This window comes from Phlebotomus papatasi, chromosome 1, assembly GCF_024763615.1.
Source record: "Phlebotomus papatasi isolate M1 chromosome 1, Ppap_2.1, whole genome shotgun sequence".
Lineage (NCBI taxonomy): Eukaryota > Metazoa > Arthropoda > Insecta > Diptera > Psychodidae > Phlebotomus > Phlebotomus papatasi.
In genome coordinates, this window is record NC_077222.1 from 4,597,131 (window position 1) to 4,607,430 (window position 10,300).

Consider the following 10,300-nt stretch of genomic DNA (forward strand, 5'->3'; position numbering starts at 1 on the left):
ACTAAATTCAATAAATAGCCCCACTGACCGAAATGAGGAACCGGCCGATTGCACGGCAGTTTACCATATGCCCCTTATGTCCTGGACTCACTTACGACTAAAGTCCAAAGACGACTGAGCTCGTTCATAGCCAATCAGTTCCTGACAGACTACAAACGAGGCTTAACATTTTTTAGTACTCAGAAAACATAACTTTCGTGGATTATTATGCAGATATTTCTACTGAAATGCACTAGTAAATGAAACTACTTTTAAATTTACTTCACAATTCACGTATAATAACAAGAATTATTCACTAGAATCGCCTAAATTGGCTTAAGTCGCGAGTTAGCTTCCACCTCAGAAATAATTGTAATTAACAATAATTATTGCACGTGTACTGAGACATGATATTACGAGTAGTCTCATTTTCCGAGTAGTATTAGTGCATTTCAGTAGAAATATCTGCATAGAAACCCACGAAAGTTATATTTTGTGGATACTAGTGAATGCTATTTCTCGTTTTCAGTGTCAGGAACTGACTTGACTATGAACTAGCCTATTCGTCTCTGGACTTATTCGTAAGTGTGTCTAGGTAGGGCATTAGACACACTTACGACTTAAGCCGAGAGACAATTTAGTGGAAAATTATGGAAATGTAGTTTAATCATTATTTCGAATACAATTACGCTAAACCGTCTCTCGGCTAATCTTCAGGTCTGCCGAAGCCCTTACGACTAAAGTCGAGAGACGCTTAACGTAATTATAAGCAATATTAGACTAAATCTCTATCAGTTTTCTACTAACTACGCCGATTCTAGGCTTAATCCGAGAGATGGATTAGTTAGAAACTGATGAAAATGTAATCTGATCAATATATTGATTATAATTACGTTAAGCCGTCTCTCGGTTTCAGTCAAAAGAAAACTGTCTTTTTGCCTTAGATTTAGAATGCTGCGTAAAGTCGAAAAATTCAGTTGGAAATTTAAGTTTTCAGGCTTCAATTTTAACTTAAAACCGACGCCAAAACCCTCAAAAATCATTAGGAAAAGCCGTTACAAATTAGACAAAAGAAAAATTCTCTAGAAGGACTTCTTTTAAAACAATATAAAGTTAGAAACATTATCTTGGTAATGAAGGTAAATGATTAAGGTAGAAAATCTACCTGTTTTTTTCCTGGAAATTGTTCCCTGAATATCTCTGAGTGAATTCTCTTAAAAATTATGTCTATTTTATAAACGAAATTGTACAAAAATATTAAATACAAACCATCCTGAGAGAACATGATCAATAACAGAATCACAAGTGGGCTGATAAAGAAAATCCTATGTTCTTATCATTCTGATAAAATGTCTCTCTCTCACTCAATGCCTCCAAAACTGATAGTGAAAACGTCGATTAGATTTTTTTCTTGGAATTAACACAATGAAATCTAGAGCTGGAAAGAATGCTAAATCTTTTTTTTTTACTGTATTTTTTTTAACAAAATACCAAGCTAGAAAAATTAATTATATTTTTCCGTGTGACAAGTCTCAAAAGGCCAATAAACTCCATCCTGCTTTGCAATTATTATTATTTTTTTTTGTTGGAAAAAGAAATTGTTAGATTTAAAAATTAAAGTTTATTTAGATATTTCATCAGAAATTCACGATTTGTTTGTAAATAAATTGACGCGCAATTATTTTTTGATGTTCGTAAATTTCACCCGGATTTTTTTGCGGCATTTCATTAACCACTCAACCTCCTTTTTTTCTTATTTAGCATTTTTATTACTTATAAACATTTTAATTTAAATAGATGGATAATCTCTAAATATCACAGAAAACAGTAAAAATTTATCCAGAATAAAATAAATGCAACAAAAAGGTAAAAATCTCTAGGTGAGCGTGTGTAGCTTCTTTTTTTGTTTCCGGACATAAAATGTTGAGTAAAAAAGAGCATCATCGCCGGTCGCCATTTTTGCACACGCTTCGACCATTGCGTGGGTTTTGTGGTACAATTGAAAAAGGAAAATGAACAATTGCGACGGTAAGGGTAAATGATATTAGCAAAATAACTGAGTAAAAATGTAGGCAATGGTATTGGCATGAGAATGATGAAATAAAATGATGATAATATTTGCAAATGGCACCGATGATTGTGGATTTAATATCAAAGACGCTCTCGGGGCCATAGCCCAACTTGGAAAATTTTCCAAGACGCCACTCATCTAATGGACTTTTTCACACGCCAAAAATACCATGTAAAAATGCCTATTTCACCTAAATAATCTATCAAATGGACACCACATGATATGGAAATGGTTTTTACAGCAATTTTAATCTATTTTACCTGTCATCGTCGCGCCCAGGAGCCTCGGCAGCATTTCCATTGTTCACCCCGTTGTCACCGGCTTGGCCACCATTCATTTGATCGTCATCATTTGGTTTAACATCTTGAGAGAAATCCTCACCGTTCATATCGTATTCCTGATCAGCCATCTCTTCAAACTGTTTTGTACTCTTGATTTAAAACCACGGTAACAAATATTTCAGTGAACTTTCAAAGAACTTTGCAAGATTAACCTTCGACTTCAACTGCAGCCACAAACTAGAGAAAATGGAAAGACCGGAAAAGACACCAATGTTGTTGACGGTCGTTCTGCTAACTAAAAATTTCCCTTCATGCAGCGCCATGGTCTTTTCTAGCGGGGCATTTTGTAAACACCAACATAACCTCAAATCACGGAATTGGGAATTCCCCAGTCAAGATTCAAGATGATTTTCCCATTCATCCAAATATTGCTATTTTCCTTCCTGACCACAGTATTTTCCAGTGAAATCCAGGTGAAAATCTCAAAATAGAATTCAGTGAATAGAATAAATTATATTTATTTTCCTTGGGGTTTCAGTTGCCGGAGAAATTTGTCCAAAGCGATTCGCATACAAACAACTGGGCAGTTCTGGTGGATACCTCGAGATTCTGGTTCAATTACAGGCATGTGGCCAATGTTCTGTCAATCTACCGTTCAGTCAAGAGACTGGGCATCCCAGACAGTCAGATAATCCTCATGATAGCCGACGACATGGCATGCAATCCGAGAAATCCTCGTCCAGCCACTGTCTTCAATAATGCCAATCAGCACATCAATGTTTACGGAGACGACGTTGAGGTGGATTACAGAGGCTATGAGGTGACCGTGGAGAACTTTGTAAGACTCCTGACTGGAAGGAATAAGAATGGCACAACGAGATCCAAAAAACTCCTCACAGATCCCGGAAGCAACGTTCTAATCTACCTCACAGGACACGGAGGCGATGGCTTTCTCAAGTTTCAAGATTCAGAGGAGATTACCAGCCAAGAACTTGCCGATGCCATTGAGCAGATGTGGCAGAAACAGAGATACAATGAACTTTTCTTCATGATAGACACCTGCCAGGCAGCTTCCATGTATGAAAAGTTTTACTCCCCAAACATCCTTGCTGTTGCCAGCAGTTTAGTCGGCGAGGATTCTCTCTCTGTAAGTATCTCTGAAAGTAAAATATTCCCCAGAAAAATTAGTAATTTATTATTTTCTTCCAGCATCACGTTGATCCGGCCATTGGAGTTTACATTATCGACAGATACACTTACTACGCCCTGGAATTCCTTGAAAAAGTCACACCGGACAGCAAAAAATCCATGGGGGAGTTCCTTCAAGTATGCCCAAAGCGAGTTTGCATCTCAACTGTGGGAATCCGGAAGGATTTATACCCAAAAGATCCATACAAAGTTCCAATTACCAATTTTTTTGGTTCCATCCGACAAACGGAAATTGTCCGGACACGCTTGAATTTGACTCTGCCTGAGGAACCTGAGGATACCAAAGAGGAAAATTCAGTTGATTCAGATCCTGTGGATTACCAGCTGAATCTAATAGAACAATTCCCCGGAAAATTATTCCAATAAAAACAAAAACATAACCTATCTTTTTAAATTTCACTTTTGCAACTGCATACGCGTAATGGGAAATTTTGGGAAATTTTGAGCAGTTCAGCCGGGTCAACGGGAAGTTTTGAATACGAAAAATTGCAGCAGACCGGTTTGTGACAAAAAAGCCAATTTTTCTCGCCAAATCTTTTTGGTAGATTTTCACGAAATGGAGCAGTATCAGGCGTTAAATCGCCAATTGATCCTCAAGGTGACAGAATTAAAAGCTGAATCAAGTAATTTGAGAGAAATAGTGGTGAGCCAAAAGGCAGAAATCATGAGGATTAGTGAAGAAAGTGCGAGATTTAGGAAGAGCGTCGTGGAGAAATTCACAAAGATCTCAGAGACAATGCAGGATTTGGCATTGGAGATTTTCGGAGAGACTCCTGGGAAGAGTCTTGAGCAAGAAATATCGAAGGTGAGGCACTCAACAGTCACCAATTCCATGGCAATGTCCACAATTCACAGTCCGGATCGCGTCAACAATGTCAATATTAGACGCCGGAACTCAAGATGCCACAGTCTGGGAACAATAATCCCTCCGCCAGTTGCCACAGATGAACTCGATGTGGAGAACATGGACCTGGATGGCATGCAAGAGTGGCTGAAGGAGGAGAATTCTAGAAAGACTGAATCAGAAGATGAAAATGTGTCTTCTGCAAAGGATTTTGCAGTTAATGTGAATTTTGAGCGAAGGTCTGGAAGATCACGGCATCCGGAAAAGCTCAGTCCTGTGCGTCCTGTGCCATTGGCTAAAGCAGATCGTTTATCAGTTAGAGACATGGACGTAGAGAATAGCCAGGATAGCTTGAAGACGACTTCTAAGGAAGATCAGGAAAATGAAGATCCTTCCGCTCTTGGAGACGAACAACCACTTCCACTAATTGAAGAACATTCCCTCCAAGAAGAGGAACAGCCGGACGAGCCTTGCCGCAGACTCATGTCAACAATTGCCGAAGAAAACTCCAAGAATGTTTCATCATTGCAAATGAGCTCTCACAGCTCCCTCGTGACTGTTCTTAAATTTGCTTCAAGCACTCCACACAGTAATTTGGCATCCAGGGAAACCACCCAAATGGAGGAGTCACCAATAGCATTTCCCAAGAAAGATGAAAAGGATGAAAGATGCCGTTTGGCAAATATATCTGTGAGAAAAAAGATTTTTACAAATAAGTCTCCTGACACCAAGAATTCTCCCTGTCCAGTTCCTCTTGAGCCATCAGTAAATACTACTGAAGCTGCATCCAAATCTAAGCCAAAGAAGAAATACAAGAGAGTAAAGCTGGCAGATAAAACAAATATAGTTCAAGATCCAGACTACCCAATTCCAATTAAAGTAGAGAATCTTGAGGAAATCCCAATGACTAGACCCAAAAGGAAAGCAGCACCAACTAATCTCAAGGAACCGGATGTCAACACAAAATTGCGACGACATTAGATTATTCTGGGGGAAGAATTCTTCAGCATTTTATTTAATTATTGTGTGAATTTGTTCATTAAATTTTATTTTTCATCCTAACCCTTTTTTTATTTTGAACCGCGAGGTCAATGTTCTTTGGAAACAAGGGGGAGATATTAAGGTGAAAATGTGTACACTACTACCCGACACTTCCACAATTTGCATGGAAAAGCCTTTACACTTCCAGCATTTCGGGATACTCCCGAAAATGATGCAATACTTCCAGCACTTCATGCACTTTCTCGTATTTAGAAATCAATAATTTAGGTTAGATTGGGATGAAATGTCACAACTCGAAAATTTCATAAATCAATATCTTCCGAAATAAAAGAGATAGTGGCTTCAATTTTTTTTCCATATATAGCCTCCATAGACCTTCTTCAATGTCGTAAGTTTCTTAGAATTCCAACAAAGAATTTAGAAAATACAAAATATTGAAATTTTTAGTCCTATTTTTGAAATATTTTCCTTGCAAAAGATATTAATTTTTACCTATTTCGATAATTCGGTTCTTTTAAGATTGGGCTACTTTTTAATTCGGGCAGCAGTTAAATTCGAAAAAAAGTTTGTTGACATTTTTCAAGTTCGATTATGTTTATCAAATAACGCAAATATGCTCAAATTTATCATGATTTGTCTTAGCTTTGATGTGATTTTGCATTATTAAGAAGTTTTAATGAAATTTATAATAGCAATTAGCATGTAAACTCAATATGAGTATGCAGATGAACAAAAAATCGTTGCATTTCAAACAATTTGCTGCCCGAATTTCTCTCTAATTCGGTTGACATTTCAGTCTCAAATGCCCGAATTTGAGAAAGTCTACTGTACTTATTTTTCAATATTGATGCACTGGTAAATATTTTCTAAATGATTTGGATTCTTTGAATACGAAGCCGCTAACCGTTTTAGCATATTCCGAATATTCTTTTCTCCAGAAATCATTTTATTAAAAATGACCACTTGGGGTAAAAAGTAATAAAAGAAATGGGTCAGAAAGTAACAAAAATCGAAGCATTTTCTGATGTCTCACGGCGAAAAGAAACGTCATTGTATGTGTCGCCATTTGTTGTTTATTTTGCATTGGCTAAACCTAAACGATTTGCAGTTTCGTGTGTGTTTTTTCCGTTTCTCCATATTCCCAAAAGTTTGAAAATTCCATATTCTATTATTCAGCGTATGAGAAAACATTAGGGTTTGAAAATATGGCATTGTAATAATTTAAATAGTTTAGTTCACAAATGATTTATTGTTAAAAAAAAATATATAGAAAAGTGAGATGGAGCGTGAGTATAAAATGAAAAATGAAGCATTTGATCCAGGAAAACTCTCGCTGGCGCTGCGAATGTTGGAAAGTGGTGTTTCGGTAAAGTCAACCGCCAAATTTTACGAAATAAAGGAAATAAACTATCAGAAGAGAAAAATAAATAAATAAATCTATAAAAATGATAACGATGACTTTGTATAGGTAGTAAAGAAGTCAAAAATGTGTAATATGAAATATGAAAAATTAAGAATGAAGGAGCAAAAATTAAAAATTAAACACGGTCAGTAGAAAAACTTCAAAGAAGTATAGGAATGTAGCGAAGGAATTATGTGAGAAAAACAAGACGACAGGCCAAAGACGCCCTCCCGCCAAACGCCACCATTCAGCACCAAAGGGCTAAAGAACCAACCAAAAGGGGAGTAGATCCAATATGGACATAATCTAAAAAAAAAACGAAATCAAAAAGGGAATCTGCAGAAGAAAAAACAAGAAAGAGAGGACGACGTCCAGCAAAAACAATATACCTAAAAAACTTGTCGCCATCGCTAATGTCTGTGAGCTAAATAAAATTGCTCCATTGGCACTCATGAAATTACAATCCCTGAATGAATCCATCCGGAACGAGAAAACGTGTAGATAGTTTTTTCTATTGACTTGACATTGACAATTCTATTGACAAAATAAGCTGAATCCAAAGATTTTTTTTTAAAAAGAACGCAAAACAGTTCTTTCCATTTTTTTGTTTTGTTTATATTCTGCACTTTAGTGACATATTTACTCGGCAACTTTTCGGCAGATTTCGTCAAATGTATCTCGCCCAATTCGCCATTTTCGCTTTTTCAGAATGGTTGAATAGAATTTTCTTGCCAAAAATAGCCTTTAGAAAACAACTTTATAATCGCTTTCCTCGTTCAGATAGACAGTTTCGTCAGTTAAATCAGCATTTGTCGTAACTTCCTTTTGATAACTTTTTAGGAGACGAAATTTGCAGTTCAATATTATTTTTCTTAAAAATGAGCCCCAAATGCGGTACTTTTGAGTCAAAATAATAAAAGTGGCACTAATAAACTGCAAGTTAACTTGAGAAAATCTTTATAAAATTATTTAAAAGCTGAAATATTGAGATATATGTTAGAAGAAACACAATAATATTTTATCGTAACTTGCATCGTTTATAAAGCCGTAACTTCTAATGTATGGAGATCTTGGAAGTTACGACAATTTTCAAAAACATATTATATCAATTTTAATTACTCTAGTGATAATGAGTGCCTTTATTTCATAAATTAGTCAATTAAACTGTGGTCCCTGTCTCTAAAAGCTTTTATTTCATAAATTTTATTTAATAAATTTTGTGCGCCGCATCGCTTGTTTTGTTTTGAATTAATGACAGATGGGCAGAGATTTTTCCTCACTTTTTTCTCACAAATATCGAATTAAAATGATTTAATGTTGCATTATTCGCACTGTTTTTGGATATATGGAAGAATTTGTGAACGTTTTAATGAGAAATATTAAATTTTTACTGCAAATTACAAGCCACGTAAACGAGCAAAAGAAGTTACGGCAAATGCTGATTAGAGAAAATTTTGTATGAAAATTTGTCGTAACTTCCCCAAAAATGGAAGTTACGACAAATTCTGATAAATTTTTATTAATTAAGGGCACTTACGATAATTTTTCTTTAAAATAATTTTTAATGGGCCTATAAATGTTTCTTTTTCTCAAGTGAATTTAATAAACAAAATTACGCCGATTCTAAATATGTATATATCCAAAAATCGCAAAAATGAAGTTACGACAAATGCTGATTTAACTGACGTTATACTGCCGCTCGAATTTAAATGAATTTAAAATCTGAACTTAAAAGTAAATAGCATATTTTCTGCTAAATTCTGAATTGTACAAAGAAGACCTATTTTCTGATATTCCCACTTCCAAGCACTTCATTTTCAGCTGTACACCACTTCGGACTAATATCTCCCCCTTGTTTGGGAACGTCCGGAAAAGTTTGTGCTGCAGAATCTTCGTGGATTTTACTAGATAATTTAAGTGTGACCCAATTAAATTTTTATTTAGTCACTATGTTCACTCCAGAGAGTATCAAAATCTCCATCCAGGAAGGAAATACCTCGAATTTTGTGGAATTTATCGAAGAGAGTATCAAAAAGTGAGGTTAAACTCGTGGAATTGTTTACAAACAAATCATAAAAAAAATTAATTTTCAGGCATTCCAGCACGAAACTCTGTCCAACAGATGAAAAATGTGATTTCCTGCACGCCCTTCCTCAAATTCTCGACATTTTCATAGAAATCACACGTATTTATTGCCAAGAAGCTGAAAATATTGGTTCCCGGACAGTTCTTCAGGCGTGCTTGAAGTTTCTTAAAGTGAGTTGCGCCCATGGAAAGTCTCTTCAGGGAATGATTGCAGGAAAAGAGGGTGTTTTGGAGGCAATAAAAATCATTTTAAATTCCCCAGAAGATGGGATATTGAAAAAATGGACGTGGCATCTCCTGGTCAACGTCATTGTGGGCAATTCCGACACTTTGAGACTGATTTGGTCAGATTTTGGAGATTTTCTCCTGACTGAGATGACAGGGAACCATGAAAATACACCAATAACTGCTGCAGTCCTCTACAATTGCCTCAGATTAGCCATGGAGGAAAATGTCCAGGAGATTCCCACTGCAGAAATTTTCAGGCGAATGATAGGAACTCTGGAGAGGAATGTTGGAGCAGCTGAGTCTAACCAAATGGATTTTGTGCACTTATCTTTTGAGTATGTGCTCTCAAAAGTTGATAAATTCAGAGATATCTATTCCCAGCTCAATGGTTTTGATAGGACTTGGACAATTTTCTACATAACCGACCATGTGAAAGATAGCAGACAGCCTCAAATTGAGGAAGAAGTTCTCAAGTATCTTCCTGGTCAATTCAACAAGAAATCCCAGTGTATTCTCAACAGTAGTCTTCAATACGAAGAGGATGATCCGAAGGAAGTCATGGCTCTTCTGAGATGTTTTGTCGCAATTACTGGAAGTGATACATATGGAAAAGTCTTCAAGGATAATGCTTCTCTCTTCATCAATACAAGTGCCCTTCTAGTCGCAGTTCATCAACTCAGTTCCCAAGAAAATTCCCAATTTAAACCACTAGGAAAGCTTGAGGATTTTTCTACCAAATCCCAGGCAGCTCAGGAAGCAGAAAAGGAGGTATTCTTTGAGTTGAAAACCCTCCTTGTCCGACTGATAGCAAATTTATCCCACAAAAATCGCAAGAATCAGGATTTAGCCAGAGAACTCAACGTTGTGTTAACCATTTGCAGTTGTACGACCATGGATGCCCGGAATCCAAGTAAGAATGCCCATAATTAACCTTCCCGGAAGATTCTCTTTCTAAGATATGCACTATCTCTTTTGCAGTGATGAAAGAATGGGCAATTGTGGCACTGAAAAATCTCCTCGAGGGCAATCTTGAGAATCAGAACATCATCAAATCCATGGTAAATACGGGTCCTGCAGCAAACAACGTTCTAAGTGAGTTGACGATGGAAAATGGTACAGTTCGAATAAATCGCAATCAGGAGCAATAAAAACGGTGTAAGAAGCTCAGAAATTGGAAGAATAAAGATAAATGGATGAAA

General features: G+C 36.4%; 3 protein-coding genes across 10 annotated transcripts in view; 2 read left to right on the top strand and 1 right to left on the bottom strand.

The window, feature by feature from the left end:
- LOC129798509 (RNA-binding protein squid) overlaps positions 1 to 2,623 on the bottom strand; it is a 29,641-nt gene extending 27,018 nt beyond the window's left edge. For 4 of the 8 annotated variants that reach the window (XM_055841704.1, XM_055841700.1, XM_055841702.1 and 1 more), the window contains exon 1: positions 2,311 to 2,623. In XM_055841704.1, the coding sequence (XP_055697679.1) occupies positions 2,311 to 2,459 (149 nt within the window). In that variant the 5' untranslated portion in view covers positions 2,460 to 2,623. The remainder of the gene's footprint in view (positions 1 to 2,310) is intronic. The other 4 variants (XM_055841697.1, XM_055841699.1, XM_055841701.1 and 1 more) reach the window with 4 other exon arrangements.
- A 57-nt stretch (positions 2,624 to 2,680) lies between these two features.
- Positions 2,681 to 5,446, top strand: LOC129798511 (putative GPI-anchor transamidase). Its single transcript, XM_055841706.1, has 3 exons — positions 2,681 to 2,804; positions 2,870 to 3,478; positions 3,541 to 5,446. Exons 1-3 carry the CDS (start codon positions 2,736 to 2,738, stop codon positions 3,904 to 3,906), a joined length of 1,044 nt encoding a protein of 347 aa, XP_055697681.1. The 5' UTR covers positions 2,681 to 2,735; the 3' UTR covers positions 3,907 to 5,446.
- Positions 5,447 to 8,616: 3,170 nt separating this feature from the next.
- On the top strand, positions 8,617 to 10,300 carry LOC129798505 (ataxin-10). Its single transcript, XM_055841691.1, has 3 exons — positions 8,617 to 8,823; positions 8,882 to 10,011; positions 10,080 to 10,300. Exons 1-3 carry the CDS (start codon positions 8,738 to 8,740, stop codon positions 10,247 to 10,249), a joined length of 1,386 nt encoding a protein of 461 aa, XP_055697666.1. The 5' UTR covers positions 8,617 to 8,737; the 3' UTR covers positions 10,250 to 10,300.